The 27,767-nt window shown below is 36.8% G+C and overlaps 1 protein-coding gene and 2 long non-coding RNA genes across 3 annotated transcripts; 1 reads left to right on the top strand and 2 right to left on the bottom strand.

The window, feature by feature from the left end:
• Positions 1-700: 700 nt before the first annotated feature.
• On the bottom strand, positions 701-27,767 carry LOC133708667 (uncharacterized). Its single transcript, XR_009845982.1, has 3 exons — positions 27,676-27,767; positions 27,371-27,431; positions 701-1,098 (listed from the first exon to the last, which is right to left on the bottom strand). It is a non-coding gene; the product is annotated as an uncharacterized LOC133708667 (long non-coding RNA).
• On the top strand, positions 3,820-6,029 carry LOC133710814 (uncharacterized). Its single transcript, XR_009846874.1, has 3 exons — positions 3,820-4,368; positions 5,008-5,069; positions 5,615-6,029. It is a non-coding gene; the product is annotated as an uncharacterized LOC133710814 (long non-coding RNA).
• Positions 6,188-7,450, bottom strand: LOC133708965 (uncharacterized). The gene is made up of 3 exons (XM_062134552.1): positions 7,022-7,450; positions 6,639-6,941; positions 6,188-6,557 (listed from the first exon to the last, which is right to left on the bottom strand). Exons 1-3 carry the CDS (start codon positions 7,402-7,404, stop codon positions 6,188-6,190), a joined length of 1,056 nt encoding a protein of 351 aa, XP_061990536.1. The 5' UTR covers positions 7,405-7,450.

Here is a 27,767-nt window from a genome sequence, read left to right as displayed (position 1 = left end):
ATACTTGGGCAGTATCCTGGGAGATGGATCAGAAACTCATGGTCAGAATAATCTTCTGCTATCTATATTCAACACAAATACCTGCATTATCACAGAAAAGTTTAGATTCGAGGATCAATAAGACGCACAACTTATAGGTGATTATATATGAACAGCAAGACTTTTTTACTTTCTTTTTTATCTTATTTCTACTTGTCTTCATCGAGGGGAGATAAACCTTAAATACGAATAGAGTTAAAAAGATTGTACCCAATTCTGATGATGGTTGTAAGAATAAACCTAATTGTGATCATCACTGATTGAATAAACCCCAAAGATACTATGTCAGACACTATCTCACTTTAGTTTAACCAAAGCATGAAGTACAAAAACCACCCACACATATATGACAGTCATCAAACTATAAAGAGAGAAAATAAAAGAAAAAATTAAATAAAAAAAAACAGAAAAGAAAAGGAAGCAAAAACCAAAGAATAATACATTTAGGAAAAGTTGAGAAGAATACTGTATCTCACAAATAAGTTTGGGAATGATTTTTGCGAGCTCTTTAGCAGCCAATGGTAGACCATAACATTGACCAAGTTCTGCACTTTCTAAGTCCAAATTCTTAATATAATCCCACCAGGCAGTGGTACAAAATACTTGGATGATCTGAAAACGGTGGATGAGTAGACAATACATGCATATATATATATTCACTACATTAATAAATGTCAATTGCACAGTGCATTCAGGCATTTATTTGGTTGTAGATGATTAGAAGCCAGATTATATGGATCAAGAAGCTTCAACCATCCATAATATAAGATCCCTATAAGATGAAAAGAATATAATCCCAAATCTGAACTGAAAACAAAATAAAACATTCAACACCCAGCCCATAAAACAATGATCAAAGTAATATAGTAGATCGAATGTAACACTACCAATTACCAGATTGATTAAATGAGCAGAAATTTGAAAATTAGCCTTAATAAAAGAGGAAGGAAAACTAAGTTATTATAACTAACCACTGCTGAATGGCCTTACTTAAACCTTGGTGGCTCCACTGTTCAAGGTAATGGAGGAGTATTATACCTTCTCCTGTACCTGCTCTACCTGATAGGAAAAAAAAAAACAATGAGATTAACCCCCCCCCCCCAAATTGCATACCTATTGATTAATTGAAGAAAAAGAACCACTACTAGAGAAAACCCATTTAGAGACAAAATTATTTTGTCTCTAATAGAGAGAATTCGTCCCCCAAAAAAATTTGAGACAGAACTGTTTTGTGGCTAAAGTCGTCTCCTAAAGCTCGTCCCAAATTGTTTAATGCAATGACCGATAAATTCCGTCTCTTAATGTATTTGGAGAAGAAATAAAAATTGTCCCCTATTCAATGAAATTTCATCCCCCATTCTCATTGAGCATTGAGAGAATGGAGGGAAAATAAAATAAATTGGCGCCAATCAGAGGAATAGGGGACGAACTCATTCTGTCTCCTTTTATTTTCAAAATTTATTTTTTTTTTCAAATTTAATGGTGCCAATTAGACAAATAGGGGACGAAACTCACTTCGTCTCCTTTTATTCAAATTAAAATTTTTTTTTTTCAAATTTAATGGCGCCAATCGAACAAATAGGGGACGAAACTCACTCCGTCTCCTTTTATTCAAATTTAAAAAAAAATTCAAATTTAATGGCGCCAATCAGACAAATAGGGGACAAAACTCACTCTGTCTCCTTTTATTTTTTTATTTTTTATTTTAAATTTAATGATGCCAATCAGACTAATAGGGGACGAAATTCAATTCGTCTCCTTTTATTCTCAAAATTTAAATTATTTTTAAATTTAATTTTTATTTTTAATATATTATTAAATTATATTAGACAACAAATCTAATGGTTGTTGCCAATTATATAAATAGAATTTGTTTTTACCAAAAATTTGAATTTATTATGGATAATAGTAATAAACAGAGCCTAACGTTAACTATTTTTTCAAATCCAACAAACATGAACAAATTGAGCATTTTCATAATATGCTTCACAAGTCTTCAACTATAAATAATATCTGTAACTAATTAAGATCAATAATGCAGACGGCTTTTGATGAAGAACCAGAGGCATATGGACTATCCTTGAACATGTGTCGGATCAGTATACCTGCATCAAAAGCCTTAATAATAAAAGACCGCTGACTCCAAGAAAATTCATGAAACTAAGGAGATGAAAATATATGTTGGACCTTGGTAAAGGAATATTGAAAGGAGTAAACAGGATTTCATAAGGAAACATCAAAGAAAGCAATCATATTAATGTTGTACAGAAATGGATTCATGATGAGCATAAAACATTATTTAATAAGTGCAAAATATCAAATTAAACAAAAGTTAGTTTTTAGTACCAAAACCGCACACTGAATGCTTACCAACTAATCAAAGCAAAAATACACACAAGATATCAATGGTTTAACTTGAGTTAGACAATTAAAGACAAGCAAACAAACATGAGATAAAGCATGTGATCAGACCTACAGGCCCAAATAAGAAAGGGTTTACCTTAATTATAAGGGGATCAAGGTAGGAGCCTACCACATAATTAACCTTCATGCTCCTAGCCACATATCGATCCAACTGCATAATGTAATGAAAATCGAACACTAAAAGTTAATATCAAAAATGAAAATCCATAAGTAAGCTAAATAAAATTATCTTTATAGTAAATATCAAGAATGAAAATCAATACCAACTTGAAATTTAAACCATGTTAAAAAAAAATGGAGAATTCCCAGAGCATCCGACATTAATTAATCCAATTCTATAAAAGTGGATATTTAGTAAGAAACAGAGACAATAAGCAATTGTGATTTTGATAAGATACGAAAGCAAAGTCTCCCTGCACACATGGTCAACATCATAAGTAAATAATAAACAAAAATGGAAACTAACAGACCATACTGACAAAAAGACCAAGTTAACAGTAATATGTAATTATGCTAACGACCGAAAGATGTTTAATTATGAGTTAGGAAGGCATAACCATATAAGGAAAAGTAACTAATAATGATTTGCATGCACTTTTCGAGCCACGTACATTTAAAATCATTTACCTTAATCCAAGTCACTGTATCCATCACTTTCTCGAGTGTTATCTTCATCTCCTGATAGTAATTCCTCATCTAGAGGATTATCATCGATAAAATCATCATCACTTATGTTGCTTTGTTCAATATCTTTGCTAATCAAACCAACAATTTCAGGTTCGACATCTCTTCTACAAAGTGTTGGCATTGAATTAACATTCTCTTCAATTGGATGAATGATATTGCTAGCCTCTTCTTCTTGGTCTACCCCATCAACATAACTTGTTTCGGTATCATGAGATTCTTCATTCTCAGGCACATCCCATATATGTTTGTGTCGAATCTTTTGAATGACTTTCCAACCAGCACCTATGTGAGCCCCGGAAAAGTTTAACGAGCTAAATTGAGATCGTTTGACAAACTACTTAACGATCTCGGTAATCATCAAAGTGCTTGAGAATATTTTCAGAAATTTTCCCAAAATGAAATCCTCTATTTAAGGATTGAGTAATAAAGTACACGACACGACGAGTTCGTGGGATTTTTCAGGGAATTTTTCGGATATCGGAACTAATTTTTACGAATTTCGGAAGTTGGGAAACATTGAAATAATTATGGAAAAAGAAAAGAAATTCTACGGTGCGATCTAGACCGTTGATCAAGCACCGCTTCATCCTAGCCCTTGAAATGGAATGGAGTTTAGGGTATTTATACCCCTTGATCAGATGAAGGCTCTAGATTGCTCTAGAGCAAACAGCAAGCTCGAGCTCTCTCAGCCTGAGAGAGAGAGAGAAACCGGACGACCCTCAAGGCAATCCGACCACAACTCCAGCGTCCGGACACCGATCGACGACGCAAGACCACCAATCTCTTCCTCTCGTCGTCGCCGTCACACCTGTGGTCTTTGGTTGCCCATGCACCGGACAAGGAGGGAGAAACGTCAGTGAGAAGGTCTGAGTCTCTCCGGCGGGTCTGCAATTTCCGGCCACCGTCGGAGCTGCAAGTGGTATGAAAAACTATCTCCTCGTCATGCTCTTCAAGTCTGTGCAATTAGTTTCAATTTGGATTACGTTTTGACCATCTCGTTTTTGGGTTCCTCTCTGCTTCGACGCCGTCACCGACGCCAGCGACTTCCCAGTCCTTTCTGGCTTCGTCTCCTCTTCGATTTCAGGTCTAGGTGAGTTGGTGTGAAGTTTCTGGGATTGTAGCTCGAGAAATCATTAGTTCATCACCATTCCAGCTTCTGTAGTGAGCTCGGGAAGCTGATCGAGTTTGGGTCGATTCAAGGGATTTCCGATTTCGAAGGTAGAATCTCGAACTAGATTCTTGTGTTGGCTATGCGATGTTGTTGGCATGTGCAGAATGGGTTGGTTGTAACTTGATTTGAATTGATGAGGTTGTGTGGTTTGATGATTTAAAATTGGTCTGGTTTTCCAAGTTATTGCCTTGTTGGTGTTGCTAAGGCAGATTATTTGAAATGGTTGTGGAATAATTGAAAAATGGTCAAGCTTGGGTGTCCTTAGTAGTTTTGGGTACACCTTGTATGAAAATTGGAAAGTATTGGGGGTCCATAGTAAATTCCATCGAATTACTATGTGACAAAATTGTTAAGTAAATTTGGGATCTTTCGTTCACGAGATTGTTATTGGTTTGCTTGTGCATATGTTAGAGTAGTAGTAAGTAAAGAAAAGGAATTTATATATTTGGTGGCCTGAGTAAAGTTTTGGTGCACCTAATATATTGGGTCGATATCGTAATTTGCAAGTGAATGTTCGATAATCTAAGTTAATTATCGAACCTATCTCGATTGGTCAAACGTGGTCAAATTGGTCAACTCCTGGTCAAACCAGGAAAAGTTAGTTGGACGATTTATTAATCGTTGAGATTTCATATAATTGTTCAATGTGATATTAACGGTCGAAATGTCGAAATCTAGGACTCCAGTTACCCGAGGAACGGAAGGTTCGCGACTCTCGGAGTGCGTGAAAGAAAGCATCGGAATCCAGGTAGGGGATTCAAGACTCTCCTCGGTTAGCGATTTTCTTATATTGTTATTAAATGATGCACATTAGTTGGTATGGTTTGGTCATGTTCAAATGCAATGCATACTAACCAAACCCTGTGAGAAATGTGATGGCTTGAGAGCGAAGGGTGGCTCTGACTTCCTTGGGTTCGATCCCCAAAACCTCCGGAGGGTTAGTTACACCGGTTGGACGGTGAGCGATCGCAATGACGACCCGATCCGTGTGTGTAGCTAGGTAGCGGACGCTCTCGCTACGCTTACCTGGTGATAAATTAAATTGAGGTAAGGTCGTGTAGTGGGTCTATGGGACCGGTCATCAGGTAAAACTTGGATTTGGCGCCGTATTTATTTAAGCATCATGCATCAGCTTTCAAGTTGAAAAACATTAAAGTTTGTCGTTTCTTTTAAAATATTTGGTTTAAGCATGTTTTCATACTGGGATCCCAAATATATATTTAGTGGTTTCAACCCTAGTCGTGGTAGAGTTCCTGTAAGAGCAGCGAGGACGAAAGCTCACCCCTACAACAGTGTGGATGCAGGTACTGTGCACTGGTGACGGGACAATAGCGGACGGAGCTGGGTGTGCGGAACAAGTTCGGTAAATTTTGTCGTTTAGACCTTGTTTTAAATTCTATTTCTCGAACTTCGTATTCCGAGACTTGTTGATAGTTAGCCTTGTGTCAATTTTGGTTGAGTTCTCATTTCCTTGAAGTTTGTATCTCGTGTGTGAGAATTCATTTCAAGTTCTAGACGAATGAAATAAACTTTAGCAACTCAAGGATTTTCACCTCAAAAATATTTGTAGCTTCCGCTGTGTTTATACGAAAAGTTTTCAAACAAAATGCCTAGCGGTTCTCTAGAATGTAAATCGAGCGTTCGGTTTATGTTTTAGAGGGTCGCGGCACTGTGACGTGCTTAAGCTGGTGAGGTGCAGCTTGGGACGTTACAACCTAACTTCAGATCATCAAGGTAAAACACTTGTTGTGCTTGCTTTGCAAGTATATACGGATCTTTTACGTACCATTTATCGTTTACATTCAACGATGTCAAATGGTAATCACGAATGGTTTTTCTTCTCTTCTTTGTATTTATTGTATTAAATCACTCACCTTTGAATAGAAAAACTGAATAGCCGTACGGAAAGTCTAATTTGACGATGCTAACCAACTGCCCATAAAAGTCACTTTCACTGTTATTATGTGATCCTGGAACCATGATCCCACTATTCTGCATTGTTCTAGTTTGCTCGAGCTGTTTGACATGCCATCGAACACTATTTGCATTACAAATTGTGTAGGTACCAACACTATCCTCTGGACCAAATGTTAATGCATATAATTCTCTGGTCACATCACTTGATCCCAGGTTATATAATTCAGTAATATGAGTCTTGAACCATGAAGGAAACTGATCTCTTTGTCTCTCTTCTAGCTTAACTTGACTATCTCTTTTCAAAATTTCATAATGTTGACTACATACACATCAATGAAAAGTGTTATTAAATATATAAGCAAAACATAAATTGTTAATAAATAAAAACTTAATCACTCACGTTTTAAAGGGTTCAACTTCATCACAATTGTCTAAGATATACCAATAAGCAGGTTCCTTCTCTTCATCTGACCAATCAACCATTTTGTACCCACCAAGTGGTTGTACATTTTGAGCAAAAACCGACAACATTGCAGTTGTTTCACCCCCATCATAATTTCGTTCAGGTCGAGTGAAAACCGTCTCAATATCATTTAGATACATTGAGCAAAAGGTTAGTGACTCTTCTGCAATATAACCCTCAGCAATAGAACCTTCGGGTCGAGCTCTATTACGTACGTAATCCTGTAAATCCCCAAGCTTCCTACCAAGTAGATAGTACTGCGATAGTGAATAAATATTCGAATAAATCAATAAAAAACAAACAAGAATAATTTTTATTACCTTTCTATTGGAAACATCCATCTATATCCAACTGGTCCGGCAATTTTGGCTTCATGTGGCAAATGCACAGCTAAGTGGATCATAATGTCGAAGAATGCAGGCGGGAATATCTGCTCAAGCTTGCATAAAATAACTACAATGTCACGCTGCAATCGGTCTAAGTCTGCTACCTTTAATGTTTTTGCACATATCTGTTCAAAGAAACTTGCTAATTCAACTATAGGATCACAAACATCCTTGCTCAAGAATGACCGAATTCCAACTGGGAGTAGCCGTTGTAGCAACACATGGCAATCATGAGTCTTTAAACCCGTGATTTTCCCATCTTTAACATTTCGAGATATATTGGATACATACCCATCAGTAAATGTTGTAGTGCTCATCCATTTACAGAATTGTAGTCGTTGTGGTGGAGTTATAGTATAGTAGGCAAGGTGTAAGATTAGAATGGACATTATCATTTAGTTCAATTAAGCAATCAACAACTTGTCAATCTATTTTCAGAATAAGCAATGGAAATCTTGTGACTTAATTGCAGATTGCTTATTCATTGTGTGTCAAAATGGATAATGCAAGAAATCTGATAAAAAACTTGGAAACCAAACCAAGTGATAATGTTGTACAACTAAAATTATGTGATTCAACATTGAATGGTTTCCTTTATGGGAAGGAGCCAAACCTCAAATGAATCATATATAAACCAGGTCCCTGCACTCTCACTATCATCATCAACACACATACTTGTCCCATAGAGAGTTTTGGTTAGTGAGCAGTGCAGAAGACTTGAGTTTGGGATCAATGACCTCATCAGGTTTGTTGATTCTCTAAGGAACTCCTAATATGCTTATATACATGTTCTTGTGTGAAATTTCATGATATGATCTCCTTTTGTATTTATGATCCTTTGTGTGTTAATTAACTTTTCAATATTTTATAAAGTTAACATGTGGTATCAGAGCCTCACACACAAAGGCTTAAATCAAATATGGTTTCCCTGGAGAGTTTACGCTTGCATGTTTTCTAGGATTTTCATTTCCAGAAAATTAAATAAATAAATGAGGAAACTACTGGGGCCTAGACCTTTCTATGAAGGCCTATTTTACTCAAGCGCCATCACACAAGACACGGGGCCAACAAGCCCAAAAGTTAAAACAGCCGAGAGAATAACTACTCTCTAATATTACGGATTAAAAGCTGACGTTCATCTTTTGCTGGGAAATTTTGGGGCTTAAGGTTCTTACATGTCCCAGAAAGGGGTTTTTCGATTACTCTCTATTTGAGTTGAATTGGTATGTTTTCTGGGATCAAATTATTACGATTATATGCTGCTACATACTATTTGCTTCCGCTAACATGTTTTATGCAGCGCGGGATAGTGATCAGGTCAGTTTTCGAATTGCCCATAAAACTCTTATCTTTTATCAATTTACAGTACTTTGATCATAATTATAGCACTTGTGGACTAAGTAGATTATAAAATTGTGCTTGATTACAGAATTATGTATTTAATTCGAACTGATGTTTTGTTCATGTCTCATGAACTATGAAAATTCTATGAATTGATCAATACTGTTGATTGATTTATTGCTTGTGGTGATCATCATGTGATGCATGTATAAAGATTAAGTCTCCAAACTTGCATAAATGCATCCGGTTTGTGTATAAATATATATATGTTCATCACAGGTACAGTTGGTAGTTCATCAAAATCTTGATGAATATACAGAAAACCAACAACTGGTTTTGAGTCAATAAAGGTTTTAGGGGTACATATTGCACAAAGCAATCTATCTCTGGGATTTTCATTGACCTTGTGGATACAAAAACCAGGGATAATTGTGTTTATACATCTTAGTGCACAACTGTATCTTACAAATAAGGTTTAAACTTTCTGTGTTCTTAATTTGTGTAAACAACACATCACAAAATAGATTTAAGTGCATCAGGTTGCCTAGGTCTTTTCTTCTTGCCATTAAAGGTGCTGATTGATCTAAGCAAAAAGCATTTCCATCTGTTTTGGTTTTGTGATACAAAAAATAAGGAATGTTGTGTTATTTTGCCACTAAAGGTATTACATGACATTGATAAATATGGGACTTGATATGAAGTGTGTGTCTGCTGAAATTGATTGTTTTTGAGAATTGCTTGTTTTTGATTGCTTTTGACATAATTGTATAGGTCTTAAGCAAAACAGAAAGACTTAGCAACGTTTCTTTTATTTTCTTATCAGCTTTGGGAACATCAGGCATTAGCCTAGCTACCATTGAACCCTTGACTGGTTCAAATTTAAGAAGTGGAAGGCAGATATTGAGATCTACCTTGGCTTGCTGAACATTGATGTGTGTTTAACTGAGGATGAACCTGAGCCCATTACTGACAGTACCCCAGACCTTGACAAGGTTAAAGCACAGGAATGGATAAGAGCTAATAGAATGACTAAGCTCATTGTCAAGAGGACCATGAGTGAGACTGTGAGAGGAAGTGTCCCAGATGAAGGCACAGCCAGAGAATACCTGAACAACATCTCTGAGATGTATCAGGAAAGTGAGAAAGATGAAACTGGTCAGCTTTTGGATTCCTTGCTCACTATGAAGTATAGTGATTCCACAGGAGTGAGGGTGACAGGACCCGCCCCGGATTTGACCCTGAAATCCGAGGTGGCCCTGCGGGGCCCACCTTAGAGATAACTCTACCGAGAATTGGCCTAGTCACCCCTAAAGTGGACTACCCAAAACACTAACCCACAATAGATCAGAGCCAACAAAGAAGTGCGGAAGCCATTCATCAACTATGCCTCGAGCCAAGTACGCCCGACCTCAACTAATAACGCCTGCAAACTAGGCATTAGAAACCGAAAGGCCCAGGGGAAAGTAGACGAAAAAGCGTTAGCGTGAGTAGACAAAAATAAACAATTTAAAAGAAAAAGGATCTCATACTTTCCCACATTTATTCTCTTAAAAAAAATCTGATGCATGCAACAATAAGAAAACACATTTAGCTTTAAATCCAAGAATTTCAAAACGATAAACTAACTAGCCTCGCTAGTCACAACATTCGAAAAATATATCGTAAAACAGAAATCTCGTTTCTTAAGAAAATAAGACCAACCCCGCTGGCTACAGTGAAAATCGGACTAGCCCCGCTAGTCAAGCAACGATAAGATATGGGGAAGAGGTATCACCATACGAAAGAAGGGAGCCTCCCAGGCTCGGGTCGGAGTGTCCCACACTCTGGAGCATCCCATGCTCTGCTCTTACTCACCCACGAACACATAGTAAACAGGGAGGAGTACTAATAGGCTAGCTAGCAATAAATATGACGACCCAGGTATGGTGGGTTAAAATCATACGAAAATCAAAAATCGAAAATCAGTAAGGCTTCCCCATAAGTCCCGCGAATAAAGAAAACACAGGTACAATTCCCAACCGTACCCCGGAAATTCTCATAGTAAGTCACAAAAATCAACAGCATGTCCCTCACGCTAAAAGAATAATTAAATCAACCGTTTCCTCGACAAAACTTCCATTTTCGAAAACCCTTCAAAATTCTCAAATCAACGAATACAAATACAATATTTAAATCCGAAAAAAATTCATTCCCAAAATCACTTTATAATATTTCATAAATCCCAAAACCCAATCAAATCCGAAATCATTTTATAATCCGAAAACCAAAATCACTATCGATAGCAAATCATCATATGCTCAAAATATAAAAGATGATAATGAAATAAAGCATTACTTTAGAGAAATAAATGCATGCATCAATATTTAAAAAAACAAAAGTCCACTCACAGTACTAGTTGGCGACCACGCAAACGAGCTCCTTCGTCAAGCGGTAGCTCGATATATCGTCATGTACACAAGTACACTTCCATAAACGACAATTCGAATAAATAATTACAAACCTAAACGAAACCCTAAAATCCCTATCTCCATTACTTCTCAAATTCAACCCAAATCACACCCACAACACCAATTCCTCAATTAAAGGGAAGAAGACTGCTACCACTAGTGATCTATCTAAACCTAGTACCTCAGGCACCAAACCAATTGTGGCTTTCAAACCTAAAAAGGGCAGTGTCTTTAAATGCTATTTTTGTAAGAAAGAAGGTCACATGAAGAGGGATTGCTCTAAGTATAGGGACTGGCTTAAGAAGAGAGGTAAACTCATAGTCTTATATATTGAAATTAATCTAATAAATGTTTCACCAAATTCTTGGTGGCTTGATAGTGGTTCACCAATACACGTTTCAAATTCCTTGCAGGGGTTTCTAAAGTGGAGGGAACCAAAAAGGAGTGAGCAGTGTGTCTGCTTTGGGAATGGTCAGAGAATCACTGTGAAAGCAGTGGGAGTAGTTCGTCTAGAATTAGAATCAGGACAGTTTTTGATTTTGAATAATGTTTTCTATATTCCTTCATTGAAAAGGAATCTTATTTCAGTTAGTCTTTTGTTAAGAACTGGTTATTGTTTTTGGCTCAGTGAGTCTGAAATAAAAATCTCTCTACATTCCAATTATATTGGCTCTTGTTCTCTTATTGGTGATTACATTCAATTGTGTTGCTCTAATCCTTCAAATAAATTTGTCTTACTCTTAGAGTCTACTGAACATGATGACAAAACAATTGGAATCAAAAGAAAATTTTCCGAAAACTCTTCTTTTCTATGGCACAAGAGACTTGGCCATGTTTCTGTTGAAAGAATGAAAATTTTGGAAAAACAAAATCTTTTGCCTCAGTTAGATTACACTTATTTTCAAATGTGTGTTGAATTTGTAAAGGGAAAATTGACTTCAAATAGAAAGAAAACCTCCACTAGAAGCTCAAATTTGTTAGAAGTCATTCATACAGACATTAGTGGACCATTCAGAGATCAATCTATCTGTGGAAATAAATATTTCATAACATTTATAGATGATTTCAGTAGATACTGCTATGTGTACCTCATGAGTGACAAACTCCAGTCCCTAGAAAAGTTTAAGATTTTTAGAGCAGAGGTTGAGAAGCAGTTGGATAAGGTGATTAAGATAGTAAGATCTGATAGAGGGGGAGAATATTTTGGCAAGTATGATGAATCTGGGCAGCATATGGGACCTTTTGCAAAGTATTTGCAAGAGAATGGGATTACAACCCAGTATACCACACCTGGCACACCCCAACAAAATGGAGTGGCTGAAAGAAGGAATAGAACCTACCAAAATATGATCAGAAGCATGATGAGCACTTCTGGTCTTCCAAAATATTTGTGGGGTGAAGCACTGAAAACAGCCAACTATCTCACAAATAGAACACCAAGCAAAGCCATAACCAGTACCCCATTTGAGCTTTGGTGCAGCAGAAAACCAAGTTTTCATCACCTACATGTGTGGGGTTGTAAAACAGAAGCCAAGGTGTATAATCCGCAGCTGGGGAAACTTGACAGCAGAACAGTAAGTGGTTTCTTTATTGGATACCCTGAAAAGTCCAAGGGCTTTAAGGTTTATTGCCCTTCACATAGCACCAGGATTATTGAAACTAATAGAGCCATTTTCTATGATGAGATGCTTGATAACAAATCTGCAGAAGAATACTCTTTTGAATGTGAAGAAGTTTCGAATGATGATGGGACACAAAGCATACCAAATAGTATACCAAACACCATTCTACCCTTAACAAAATTACCAGCCCCAACTATAACTGAACCTGTTTTGCAAGGAGACAACTTGAATTCTGAAAATGACAATCTGCAAGAACAAAGTGTTGAGCCTGAACGTGAACCCCAAGTTGATCCATTGCCTCAAGCTCAAGCAGAGATTCAACCTCAGCTTGCTGCACAACCACAGCAACTAAGAAGATCTAAAAGAGAAAGAAAGAGTGCAATAAACACAAATGACTTTGTTGTTTATTATTTGCAAGAAGCTGAAACAGATTTTGGGGAAGATGATGATCCAATGAGTTATAAACAAGCTACAGAAAGTGAGAATGCACAGAGATGGGAAGAAGCAATGGAGGCTGAACTGAAATCAATGAGTGAAAATAATGTGTGGGAGCTAGTTGAACCTACCGGAAAGCACAAGGCAATTGGCTGCAAGTGGGTATTCAAAACCAAGAGATGCGCAGATGGTACAGTTGAGAGATACAAGGCAAGATTAGTTGCCAAGGGCTTCACACAGAAGGAGGGAGTTGATTTTAATGAGACTTTTTCACCTGTGTCCACCAAGGATGCCTTTAGAATGATTATGGTCCTTGTTGCCCATTTTGACATGGAGCTGCACCAAATGGATGTCAAGACTGCTTTTCTAAATGGTGACTTGGAGGAGGAGATTTACATGAAGCAGCCTGAGGGTTTTATTGCAACTGGAACTGAACATCTAGTGTGCAAATTGAATAAGTCCATTTATGGATTAAAACAAGCTTCAAGGCAGTGGTACTTGAAGTTTGACTATGTCATCAGCTCATTTGGTTTTGTTGAAAATATGGTTGATGAGTGTGTGTACATGAAAGTCAGTGGGAGCCAATTTATTTTTCTTGTGTTGTATGTTGATGACATATTGCTGGCAAGCAGCAATTTGGCCCTGTTGAATGAGACCAAGAAGTTTCTGTCAATGATTTTGACATGAAAGATCTTGGTGAATCTTCTTATGTACTAGGAATAGAAATAAAGAGGGATAGAAAGAAACATCTACTTGGTTTATCTCAACAGAGCTATATCACCAAAATTTTGAGGCTGCCAAGATTTCAATCAAATCCAGGGAATTAGTTTTTGTTTTGTTGCTTTCTGGTATGTTTCGATTTTGAACATTCCTACTTGTAAATGAAGCCTTGGGCTTCATCAGTCAAGGTCATGATGCCCAATTTATTCAAGAATAAATTTGAAATTTAATCTCAGATTGTGTTTTGCATTGCTGCAGCTTTACTATACTCATTTGAATTGTCATTGGATTGTTCATTTGAGTGATATGTTGAATGAATATATGTGATATGCAAACATATGAAATAGCTATTTGTAAAATTGTTGTTGAGGTTGTCAAAACAACATAAAGTATCCTATTTTTACAGATATTAAGAAACACATCCAGACTGCAGATTTATTAAAGACAATTGTGTTTCTTGTGGACCACAGCATTAGAAACTATATTGATACATTCTGGAACTCTAATGCAATTATAGGTACATCATTGTTGGTAATTCATGTAGTTTGTGATTATTCCATCAGTAGTTATGCAAGTCTTCAATTCTGTTGAACTTGAAGCTCTTTCATAGCTCTATGTTACAGTTGCAAATTGACAGAATTTTGAATCAGATTATTGAGCACTTGATTTCAAAATGTGCACTAAGGAACTTATTGCTATATCTGGTCATCTTGGCATTCTTGTTGAATGAACTTCATGATATGTCCAAGTGGGAGAATGTAAGATTAGAATGGACATTATCATTTAGTTCAATCAAGCAATCAACAACTTGTCAATCTATTTTCAAAATAAGCAATGGAAATCTTGTGACTTAATTGCAGATTGCTTATTCATTGTGTGTCAAAATGGATAATGCAAGAAATATGATAAAAAACTTGGAAACCAAACCAAGTGATAATGTTGTACAACTAAAATTATGTGATTCAACATTGAATGGTTTCCTTTATGGGAGGGAGCTAAACCTCGAATGAATCATATATAAACCAGGTCCCTGCACTCTCACTATCATCATCAACACACATACTTGTCCCATAGAGAGTTTTGGTTAGTGAGTAGTGCAGAAGACTTGAGTTTGGGATCAATGGCCTCATCAGGTTTGTTGATTCTCTAAGGAACTCCTAATATGCCTATATACATGTTCTTGTGTGATATTTCATGATATGATCTTCTTTTGTATTTATGATCCTTTGTGTGTTAATTTACTTATTTTATAAAGTTAACACAAGGTGCTTCTTAAACTTTTCACCGTGCTTCTCTAAATGCAAGCTCTCACGTATTCCCATGTCTTGCAAATCTAGTCGAGCTTTAATTGTATCTTTGGATTTATCTAAGCCCAACAACTGCATCACATACATTTTTTTTCAATGTGCATTACATCTAAGTTGGGTCTAATTTTCAACTTGGACCAATACTCCAACTCAAAAAATACTCTTCTTTGTCCAATTCAGTTCAACTGCTAATCGCTTCCTATTCTTATCAGGGTTATCTTTGTGTTTACCAGGCCTACAAGGTCGAAGCTGAGCAAGCTGAAGCAATATGTCATCACCAGACAACTCTTTTAGAGGTCTTCTTGTCTCAACTTCATTATTGAATAATTCTGGAAGTTTGCGCCATGTATGATTTTTTCTCAACCAGGAACGATGCGCCATGTAACAGATTTTACTCCTTAGAGGCTAAGATCTGGTATCTTTATTACACACAGGACATGCCAGGAAACCCTTAGTGCTCCAACCAGATAAATTGGCATAAGCTGGAAAGTCATTAATGGTCCACAGCACAGCAGATTTTAAGATAAAACTAGAGTCGGTAGATTTATCAAAAATTTGAACACCAATTTCCCACAACTCCTTCAGTTCATTAATCAAGGGACGCAAAAAGACATCAATGTCTTTACCTAGTGCACTCGGCCCCGGAATTAGCAAAGTCATCATTGAGAATTGGCTTTTCATACACATCCAAGGCGGTAAATTATATGGAACCACTATTACTGGCCACATACTATAAGAAAGGCTCATGTTCCCAAACGGATTAAATCCATCAGTTGCAAGGCCTAATCTGACATTTCGTGACTCTCCTACAAAGTTCGGATACATTCTATCAAATTCCTTCCATGCAATAGAATCCGCCGGATGGCTCATAGTACCAGCTACATCCTTCCTTTTATCACTGTGTCACCTCATATTAGTAGCCGTATATTTCGACAAAAACAACCTCTGTAATCTGGGCTTCAATGGAAAATAGCGTAGCACTTTTTGGGGGATCTTTTTTTTCTTTTTCCCATCATCTAAATCAACAGTAGGCTTATATCTTGACTCATTACACACCAGACATTTTTCTTTCTCTTCATGCTCCTTGTAAAATAATACACAGTCATGCTTACAAGCATCAATTTTCTCATATCCTAAACCCAAACTTTTCAACATCTTATTCGCAGCATAGAATGATGGTGGAATGTTATTTGGCTTCGGACAGCACAGACTTAATATCTCTAATAGCATATCAAAAGACTTATTAGTCCAATGATTGAGGACTTTGCATTGCATCAGCTTTACCATAGCCGTTAAAACACTAAATTGAGAACCAGCGAAAAACTCTCTTTCAGCTTTAGCAAGCAATTTTTCATACTTATCATCTTCTACCCTATGCATATTAGACCCATCGTCCACCTCAGTTTGTTCTTGACTACTTCCCAATGAATCATCATCCCCCTCTAAGTCTGAGAACGTCCCTTGGCCATTTTGAAGGATTTTTTTTTCTTTCCTGATACTCACCCATTGGCACTCTACGTTTTTGGGTTTTCATCCATTATTCATTTGCTTAATGTATGTGGTCTGTGTCTTTGTTGGGCAAAAATTGCACAAAGTGAAAATGTCACCCAACGTAATTTCACTCGTATTCATTAACAGAATAGAGTTTTAATTATTTCGGGTTCGACCCATTCAAGACAGAATGTGTCTCTTAATTACAACCCCTTGTTACAAGGGAAACACCCTTTGATTCCATTTATAAAAAAACCAATGTGTGGTTGTTTGTTTTTGCGGCTGCACCCGAAATTTTGGAATGGGTTGCCTACGTACCCGGGAGGGGATCAAGCCACTAGTAGTTCAAGCATTTGGGATTTAAATGGGTAGATGACCCATTTATTTTTGGATTTGTGTTTGAGATACTTGTGAGGGTTTAGTGCCCTTGAATTTGCTTTTGGGTAATTTGGGTATGATTTTATTTTTCTGGTGTTTGTGTGAATTTAACTGGTGGAGTCAGGGATTCGATTTGAATTTGTGGTTGCATCTAGTGGGTCGCTAGATTGCCTACATACCCTGTGAAGGGATCAAACCATTGTAGTTCATACATTTGTTTATTTGAGCTTTCTTGGTTTTGTACCAAAAGAAATTTTCATTTTGGGTTTCGGAGCATTTGTTTTACGAAACCAATGTTGGGATGTTTTTTATTTGGACACCCGTAGCGTCGAGTAAACTCCGAGTCACACTTCTCAATTCCATCTGGAACCCGGAGGCACCATTGAGCTTTTCTTTCGGGCATTCTTGATTTAGACACCGCTGATGTCGAACTTGGCCTAGCTCTTTAATCGGGCCCAAATTTGATATGGGCACCCAATTTTTATCCATTCCACTTTTCTCTGTTTTCACCTCTTTATTCTTCTTTTCCTTTCGCACTTCTTCTATTTTGTTCTTCTCCCATCTTAAACAAAACGCAGAACCAAGACGAAATGAAGATGAACCTGAAGACTGAAGCTGCATTAGAGATGGGCTTGGAAATGAGTACATAGGAGCTTCCACAAAGCAAATGAGAGATGGGGCTTTGTCTCTACTCTTGGCGATAGTGTTATTTGTTCTCTCAGGCCAGCGATACATTTGTGACTTGTGAGGCCGAAGGGGTGTCATCTCACAACAGTAATTTGGAACACCGTCATCCAAAAGAAGAAAACATGGGATTTGAAATCATGGTCGGGGATCGCTGCTTCTCATTGTTTCATTTGTAGTGCTAAATTTTGGCAGTGGTAGTCTTGGTGAGCTTTGTCTTATTGACTTTTGCTTCTTCCTTTCATTGATTCTGCGACCATGATTTAATTGAACTAGCTTTGTTTGTTTTGTTTTCTTGGCTTGCAGGTGTAATAAATATTGAACCACTCGGCCTACGCGTCCTGACTCCTGAGAACTCCAGTATTGTTTTCAATTCGATGCTTATGAACTGAGTTTTGAAAGCTTGTTCTTCTATTTGCAAAGAAACAAAACTTGCTTTAATTAAGTTTGCTTCTTTTGTCTTTATTTCACAGTGGTGCCATCATGTTCCAGCACACTTTGTATAATAGAGGGAGTCCACGTTTTGATAAGCCTTCCTCCTTGTTTTGACAGACCACCGCAAGCCTTTATTCTTATCTTCTTTATGCCTTATTTTATATATATATTTTGGTTTTGTCTTGGTCTGTTGAAGAAGACTTGATCATGTAACTATGCTTCATTAAATGACTTTCCAAGAGGTGCTTTTGTCATCTTGCTGAGGATGAATTCGGCCACATGCAACAGTGACCCCCCAAAGTGCAAGATCAGCTCTCTTAGTGATTTGTTTTCCCATCCTTCTTTGACTTTTACTTTGAGAGAAATCCCACCAAGCTCGTTTTGATTTTAAGAACAGAAGAGCCAAAGTTTCAAGGACTCTCTTTGCTTGGATGTTTTTGTTAGGATAATCTGACAGGGAAGCTTTTTGCTTGCTTTTTTTTTCCCTGTCAGTGAGGATGAAGGTAATGAGTTCATCTCTGTTTTTTTGTTTTGACATTCCTTCTTGCAGATTTGTTGCAGGCCTCGGTCAAAGCTTTGTGTCACTGCTGGAACATGAGGATAAAAATGGCACCCTAAGGCAAGTCGTGTCAAAGTTCTGAAACAGTATTGGCACCGTAAGGTACCGCCACCGGAGCTTTGAAAGCAGTTTCGGCAACCTAAGGCACGCCGTGTCAAAGTTCTAAAACAGTATTGGCACCGTAAGGTACCGCCACTGGAGCTTTGAAAGTAGTTTCGGCACCCTAAGGCACGCCGAGTCGAAGCTCAACGACAATATCGGCACCCTAAGGCACGCCGTGTCGGAGCATGATATTGATACCCTACGGTATCGCTTTGTTGGAGGCCTGCATCATTTGAGGACAACAAAGGAAAAGGTGCAGATCGATGAAAGGCTCACCTCCTTTTTCTTGCTTTCTTCCTCTCCTTGGCTGTTGTAACTCTGCTTCTTCACACTCCTCCTCACGCTGCTCTGGTCCTCTTTTTCTTTTCTTCACATCATGCTTATATAATGCACTAGTGACGAGTTTGACTTGCATACAACATTGAGAGTTTTAGAGTTCAACTCGAAGTGAACTAGTTGGAAACTTTATCTCCACAATATCTTTTTTCTCTTCTGACATCAAAACTATAACTTATTTTTTAATTGCATTGCTGGCAAGACTTCTAACAAACCTAGAAGTCCAATGCTTTACGAGCTTGACAATTGTACTCTTCACAATCTTTTGTCTTTTGCCATAGAAATGCACTAGACGTCAATCTCGTTGTAATTGGATATATGAATTTTTTCGGTTTCAACAGTCTTGTAGCTCATTCATCGCACAAGTATGTGCAAAATCAATTTTTGTGGCGACTATTTGATTGTGACCACCGACTTCCACCATATTGTGCCTTCTTATATTCATTTCGTCCCCATTGTGGACCACTAAATAGATGGATCATTGCCTCAAAAAAAAAAAAAAAAATTTGTTCCAACTACATCAACTTAAAGAAACTAAGCACTTCTGCTGCTTTATTAAGTCTTCAAATAGAAAAAATTTATGAAAACCTCCATAAAACATCCATATGTTGAGATAAGATAAATATGTCGTAACAAATAATAACTTATAAAAACCTAATACACTTAATGCATATAGCCATGATCCTCCTCATCTTCATCATCTTCAGCATCCATTTCTTGATCATTCTCACCAGTACCATCATCACAAGGAGGACACATATTTGCTTTTACATAAGCCGCAAACATAGCTTCCAATTCTTCTATCTTTAATGCCATCTTCCCTATTGTGCTCAACAACTCTTCTGTTGTGTACTCACTTGTGCTTGAAGAATTGGCAGCAGTATAAATAGTCACCCTTTGAAGGCCATATCCTAAGCCCCGAATGGTCTTGCCCTTCATGACTCCAACCCCTTTCGCCAAAATCTCCAATTGTGTTGGGAGAGGAACTAAATTTCGTCAGTTGACATACTTTGAATTTCAGCCAATTTTTGCTTTTCCTTCTCCAATTCATCCAACATTTTCTTCTAAAAAAATGAGAAAGAAGAAGAATTTTATTAGACATTAAAAGATCATATATTTTTGTCATAGTGAATGGAGTCAACTAAATAGTACTAACCCCTATATTTTCTGCTTCATCGTTAACCCATGTACCCAAGCCACCTTGATGTTGATGCATGATACCCCAATTCTCAACAATTGTCATGTCCTTACCGTTCTGCATTTGCTCACAAAATAAATTACATAATCAGGAAACAATTACAAATAAATATATATGTTCAAATGTTCTGACTCGGAGAAATAAGATTAATAATTTTACCTCTAATGTAGCTTCCATATGTTTTTGGAATGGCCTTGAACCCCCACAATGATTGTATTTTAAGTTACTTCGGTTCTCAGCATTGGTTTGCAACGTTTCTGCATTAAAAAAAATTAATAATATAAAATATATGAGAAGCTTTGAAAGAGTAAACCACATCTTTAAAGACGTGGTAGCAAAAAACTTATACTTCCTGGACATAGGCATAGGCTCTTTTGTCATTAATATTGGGAAGAAAGATAAACAAGAACAATGACAAAATGTTATGCAATTTGAACATATTAAAGTACATGGCATTGCCTTATTCTTGCCCAGTGGCCACCAAGATCACCCCAATTTTATGCTTCTTTGTCATAAAACAAAACCTTGTAATCAACTAATATACCTGATAATCCTCCTTAGCAAACAACTGATCACATAAAAACTCCCAATCTGCCATCTGTCTTTTACCCCACAGTTTCTCTGGAGGAGGGTGTGCATGTGCATACTCAAGGTTATCGGCATGGAGCTTAAAGTGTTTGTGAAGCTTGCATTTCCATTGTCTATACGACTTCGCCATATGATCCTCAATGTGCTTCATTATATCAGGGTCTGTTTCGTCAAACTCAAACTTTGTCTGATATCAAAACAAAAAACAAGTGAGTCTACAATCAAATGATTTACAAAATATGAATTTTAAAACGGACTCACTGTCAAAGCTGTTATGATAGTAGTCTTTATGATTTACCGTTTTAGAAACTTTTTTCCAAGTCTTGACAATAAGTGGAGCATGTTTGCGCGTTAGCGATCCAATCTCAGAACTAAACATAGCATTAGCTTGGATGGTTTTAGGGAGTTTTTGTTCATGATCCATCTGAATTGGAATTCTCTTTTTTGCTGCATTGACAACAGCATGAGTTCCTACACCCCTTGTAATGCCACGAGTTTTCTTCACCTGTGAAGAAGCCACATCTTGACCCACTTTGCCTATGAGAAACAAGTACAATCAATCCATTTTAAGCATGCTTCTATAAAAAAATAGTGCATCTATAGAATTTTAAGTAAACCATATATGACTTACACATTGGGTTTTCTGCTCTAGTTACATGATCTGGTTGTAGAGGAGGTTGTTGGTATGGCAGTGGCTGAACGCGTCGCTGTGTCAGATTGCATGGCTGAGACTGAGTGAATTGTTGTGGCTGACTTGCCATTGATAACCTCCTCTTCTTGTCTATGGTCGATGCCTTGGTCAGTTTCAACATCCTAGTAGACAACATTAAAAAAAAAAATAATGCATTAACTATCAATATTATAATGAGATACACATGCTCTAGAATGTCAATATAAGTCTCCATCGATCATTATAAAGACTCAATAGAACCTATAAACAAAACTCTACCTTTCCATTAAGATCACAAATTTGCTACCTGCAATGAAATAACACACATTAAATCACCAATTGTTCATGCTCTATAACACATACCTATTCTCAATTTCATATATATATTTTATGAGAAGAAGGAAACCCAAAGTCAAAAGTAAGAAGATTACAGAAAACTTCAAATCTACAAATATTTTAGAATCTTTAAGAGAAGGGGAAACTGAACAAGTTTTTGAAGCACCGGATGAAGTTGAAGACAAGCTAAAAAAGATGAAAAAGACTAAGGGCAGTTTGATCAAGGTCTTACTGCTATCAGTATTGGTGTTTGGAGGTTTGTATGAATAAGACTCAAAGTGGCACTATGCCAAAAAAGCAATCAGACGACAAAGCAGATCTGTCGTCTGATGAAAAAAATTTCTGTTGTCTAGTACAGTGCCGTCTCTTGGGGTATCAGACGACAAATTTCCTCTGTCGTCTGATTTTTCAGACGACAGAAGTTTTTCAAGTCATCTATTGTCTGATTAAACCCAAGACGACAGAAGGTTTTCAAGTTGTCTGTTGTCTGATTAAAATTCAGACGATAGTTATTTGTTGTTTGTAATGACTTATAATAACAGTTTACTGATGTTTGTTTCGTATTTTAATAACAGTTAACTGTTATTTAAACTATCAACACAAGACAATTATTTGTTGTTGTACATTCATTTAAGATACAATTATATGTTGTTATTTTTGTTTTGAGTCAACAAAAGTTTATATATTTTTGACTTTGTTTTTATTGTAAGGCCACAATTTTCTGTTGTTTGAGTGGGAAAATAACAATAGATTTTTCCTGAATTCTGTTGTTCTTATGTAGCTCCAACAACACATTTTGGCTTTGATTTAGTGGTTGCATGGTATTTCAGAGGTCACATTTGTATTCCTATTAGGATGTAATCCGGAAACTACACAATTGGCATATATTATTCAATCTGTCATTACAGTCAACACATACATCCATAACTGTTTCATACATAAACCTAATGAGCATCAGCTCAATAAACTTATAAGGCAAAAAAACTACTATCTGGAGCAACTATACTAATCTAGAGTGACTAAGTAGCAGAAGCTTTAATTTAGCCAATTATGTAACAGCTATGATTCTTGAAGCGAATAATCCTCCAGAGATATCAGCTAATTGAGGCATCAAAGTTTTGAAGAGAAGACTGCCATTGTTCTATATAATTCTTGCAGTATGCAGACAACACAAACACATAAATTTAGCAAAGATGACATATTTCAAGAGCGAAACTTAGTACAGAACCACATATCACATTGCAGCTGCGTCATGCTCAGAACAAGGATTGATACTTGTTTACATTATAACTATAGACATTCAATTAACAAAGCTAACTGTGTGCACAAAAACTGAAGCTAGAAAAGATATTTACTGAGGATATCATATTCAAGAAAAGACACAAAAATACCACAAAGCGCAAAACCACAACCCAGCTACCAAAAGCAATGCAACAATCTTGCATGCTGGAAATAATTTCTAATAGTTGTCTCTGCAAAAATAGGAGGTGGAAGAAAACAGGCTTTTGAACTTTTGTTTGCATTTCATCTAGTTTATCTCCTCTTCAATTCTAATGTACTTGATGAACCTATTTCAAAGATTCAATAAAAAAAGGAATTCCAGTATAATAATTAATGAGACTCTTTTCCACAAGGGGTTATGCCAAAACAAATGAGGTACAAATAGACTATCTACTCATGGAAAATTTAGGTGCTCTTACTCTTCAAATTTGGGAAACTCTAAGGACTAGAGGCTTGCTACCACCTATTAGTTTAGAACACCGATTCTTATTGAGAGAAAGAGATAGCAATAGAGAGAGACTGAGATTTGTGTGTGTGTGTGTGGTTTACAAGCAAAAGATAATCCATATATATAGCTGAGTCGTATGTTAAAATACTAACCCATTTATACGAAATCTTTCTCTCACATCAATCAGGTGAGGAGAAGTGAACAGTCCTGTCCGAAAACCACACTGCCGTAAAATAGCTTCACAGAATGTGCATGTTGAACCCTTATATGCAAATCTGTAAATCTAAAATAGAATGTGTGTGAGAGAGAGAGAGAAGCAGGTACTGAACTACAAAAACATTTTCCATTTTAATCATGTCAGACACCTTGAACCCTTTTAAAGCAACTATACATGTACAGAATTGCATAATTCAATTGCATTAAAAATACAAACACATGCACACATCTAATAAGGACGTTTTCAAACTATAGCATTAGATATGGAGATGCATTGCTGACTCTGTGTGTTGGCTGTTCATATCTGATCTAACAGGTAAGAAACATGTCCTTGTTTGAGGACCTTATTAGTAAATGGCATTATGACGGTTTGATATCATAATATATTTCAAAGAACGGTGCTAAGTGTCTAAAAGTCTAAGTCTGATTTATCAAGCATATATAGTTTATGGTAAGAAGAAACACCTGTCCCTTGGTTCCAGCTACATGAATAATTCTAAGTCCTCCTATGTCTTTCTCCAAGTCTAGTATCTGTAAGAACAATCATCCAACATTTCAACCTCAGAACAGTAAATCAAATTGTTAACTAACTACTCAGAGCATGCTGTGCTAATCGTTTTGTCAACATCATACCTTGAGATACATCGTCATCCTCTCCAATTTTTCATATTTACCACCAACAGATGATCCTTCTCCACGTTTTTTACTTATAATGAGAAAGGAAAGTGCTTCCATGGAAGATTCATATGACGATGTAAGAGGTAGGTCCTCTGAGTGCTCTTTGACAACCACATTGCTTTGCATTTGTTCCATAACTTGAGATGACATCATTTTGAATCTATAACCTACACATTAAGCCACTCAAGAAGTTCTTAAATTTTTTCAGATAAGACACGGGTACTTTTATTTAAAGACTCAAACTAAGTATAACACAGAGGGCTAAATTGAGAAGGAATGGAATACAAGAGCATCAAGAGTATACCTGGACTCTTTTTTTGTGATACTACAACAATTTTTGGGTTGAAGTCTGGAGATCAACAAAACCTGGAAACAAATCAAATTGAAATCCATAATCTATTTGGTCTAGTATTAACCATTGGTCTAATGCTACTGACCATTCCAAAATAAAATTGAAAACAAAATTAGAACTCAGTTGACAAAAGCTATAACAACAAAAAATTGCAGTTGCAGTAGATTAGACAAAATATATATATCTTGGGGTGTCCAGGGTAAATTACTAAGGACACCAAAACTTGTGAGCCACTTCAAACCGCAGCTGCAGGAATGAATAGACCAAAAAATATGTAAAGTGTGTAATTGGGGAAGAAAATGAAGCTAGCTAGTGATGAAGCTTTCTTTCAGACTATGCTATAGAAATGCATCAAAAGTGGACAAGTCAAAGTCAACTATAGGAGCAATTAGTAGAACTAGATAGTGTAGTCTTAAGCCTCTGTTAGTTTAAGTTGGAGACCTCCCATCGCGTTAATCATGCTTAGCCAGTTTGTACAATTAGCATATTAGCATTCCTGTAGTGTCAATTTCACATTAACGTATATGCAAAAGCAAGATCTGCTATGATTTTAAATGGAAACAGATCATGTTCAAGTGTTGGGCTCTCACTTTTTCACTCCAAGTCCAACAATTTATGACAATTTTGAACAGTAATCTCGTTCAATCGACCTCAAGAGTTGAAAAGGTCAAGAACAAAAAAGAAAGAATGAAATTTTAAGTTCTAAGAGAGCAAAATTCATACAAAACATTTAAATGATTCAAGAAAGTAAAGTGAGAAAGCAAGAAAACCTAAATACCAAATCGAACAAAAGAGAAGACCCACCAATTTTAAGCAGAGGGCTGAGGAGTGGGTCGTCTTTCTCGAAGTAGAGAAGGTTATCGAAGTCCATTATACCATGAAGAGAGGCGCAATGTAATAATCGCCTTGCAAGTACTGGAAGGACCTGGTGACCTTCTATCGATAATCAAAGACGATATCAGAGTCTCGATTGAGGGATTTGCCGACGAAAAGATCATCGACGACGTCGCCTCGGTATCCTACGGTGTTCTTGTTATCGGCCTCTTTGCCCAGTCTATATAAGTAGTCCTCGCCCAAAGAGTCCTCACCACGTTGCCTTCCCTTCGCCCCACGAGTCTACGCCAGGTCGCACTTCCTCCGGCCACGCCTCGAAGCATAGCCTTTGCGAGAGAGATTTCATCAATTTCAATCTGCAGTAAGAAAAATCATGAGAAAAATGTAAGAAACCAGACAAACTCCAAAATCAGAAGAACCCTAAACGTCCAAATTTAAAAAACCATTGTCTTTGGGAAAAGCAGCCTTCTGGGGATTGGATCTGAACCAGGGTTGAACCGGAAGAGGAAGAGGAGAGTTTGGGGCATGTTGGTTTTTGATTGAGAGTGATTGCGGTGGTCTGTTGGGACTTGGGAGGTTGTGGGGTTTTGGGGAAGGAAATGAGAGAGATGGAGAGGAAGAGGGGGTTTTGCTGAAGGAGAGAGAGTTTTAGACAGAGTTTGTGGGAATGAAAAATCATGAAGGGTTTTTGATATGCCAAAAGAGACCTAAAACATAAAAAAGTCAGACTCACCTTATTCAGACAACACAATTTCTTAACTGTGTTGTCTGTATATCACCCTATTGATTAGTCAGCTATAGAGTTTGAGTTTTTGAGAGGGAAAAGACTCAACTTGTTGGAGGCAAATCTAAAAATTTTGCTAGGGTTTTTTTTCCCTCTTTTCAGACAACATATAAGTGTCGTCTGAATCTAGCTATATATTCAAAATAAAACAAGTATGGTTTCTATGTGTATTTAGACAACACATTTAATTTATATGTCGTCTGAAAAAATCAGACGACAGAAAATCAGTCTTCTGTCGTCTGATGCGTGTTGTCTGATAGCTTTTTTGGCATAGTGTGGTATTATGCCATGATCAATATTACAAAATAAAAGGTCTCCTACTTATGGAGACCTAAATCATAATTACCACTAAAGATTCCCGCTAAGCCTTAAAAGGTTTCCTATATTAACTCTCTCCTAAATCCCGCCAAAATGTCTCCTACTTATTACCTCTTTGCTAAATCCCGCCAAAGGTCTCCTACCTTAAAAGGTCTCCTACTTATTAACAATGCTAAATCCCGCCAAAGTTCTCCTACCTTAAAAGGACTCCAACTTATTAACTCTTTGCTAAATCCCGCCAAAGGTCTCCTACTTATTGATTCTTTGCTAAATCCCGCCAAAAGAAAACGTAAGTAAGACAAAAATTCTTTTATTAACTATTGCTAAACCCGCCAAAAAAAACTTCAGTAAAACAAAAATATTGCCAATAGAATTGGGGGCAAAAAATTTCGCCCCTATTTCTTTTCATCTAAATTTTAAAAGTCATCCTAATTCTCCGCTTAAATTTTTACCAATTATTTACAAAATAAAAAAAATATAGGAGACCAAATTAAATCTCATCCCCAATTAAATTTTGGGACAAATATTTTTCGTCCCCAATTGAAATTTATTTGTCTCTAACAGCGTTGAATGAACAATTCTGAAAACCAAAACTTTTAGAGACAAAATTAAAAAATTTGTCCCTAATTATGTGTTTGGGGGACGAAAAATTGGTCCGTCCCAAAAGATTTTGTCTCTAAATGGGTTTTCTCTCGTAGTGAACATAGGAGACATAAACACTACCTGCAACTAATATTAGCAGACACCAATTTTCACAATGTTCTGAAATCTCCCATACATTTACCTGCAAAAATTGAAAGAAAGCCAAGCAGCAACAAAGAGGATTGAAATCATAACTGTTTTGAAAGCCCCTGCCTAATGGATTATTTTCTTGCAAGCATAATTTGCACGAAGAGCTCATGAGCAGCATTGGTAATCACCAACTCTTTGAAATTGACCCAAGGCAATAATTAAGACATGGAACTTCAATTGAAAACGAAAACCCAAATAAATGAAATTCGAAATGTGGAACAATCATCAAGTCTGACCTCCACTGAATCTGCAACAGTGTCGCCCAAGTTGATACATATGTTACTCTGCCTTTTGGGTTTGATTGAGAATCCGCTCTGCACACAATACC

The sequence above is a fragment of the Rosa rugosa genome, chromosome 5 (assembly GCF_958449725.1).
Source record: "Rosa rugosa chromosome 5, drRosRugo1.1, whole genome shotgun sequence".
Classification (NCBI taxonomy): Eukaryota; Viridiplantae; Streptophyta; class Magnoliopsida; order Rosales; family Rosaceae; genus Rosa; species Rosa rugosa.
The sequence above is the reverse complement of the archived record's forward strand: the minus strand, read 5'-3'. Positions and strand labels throughout refer to the sequence as shown.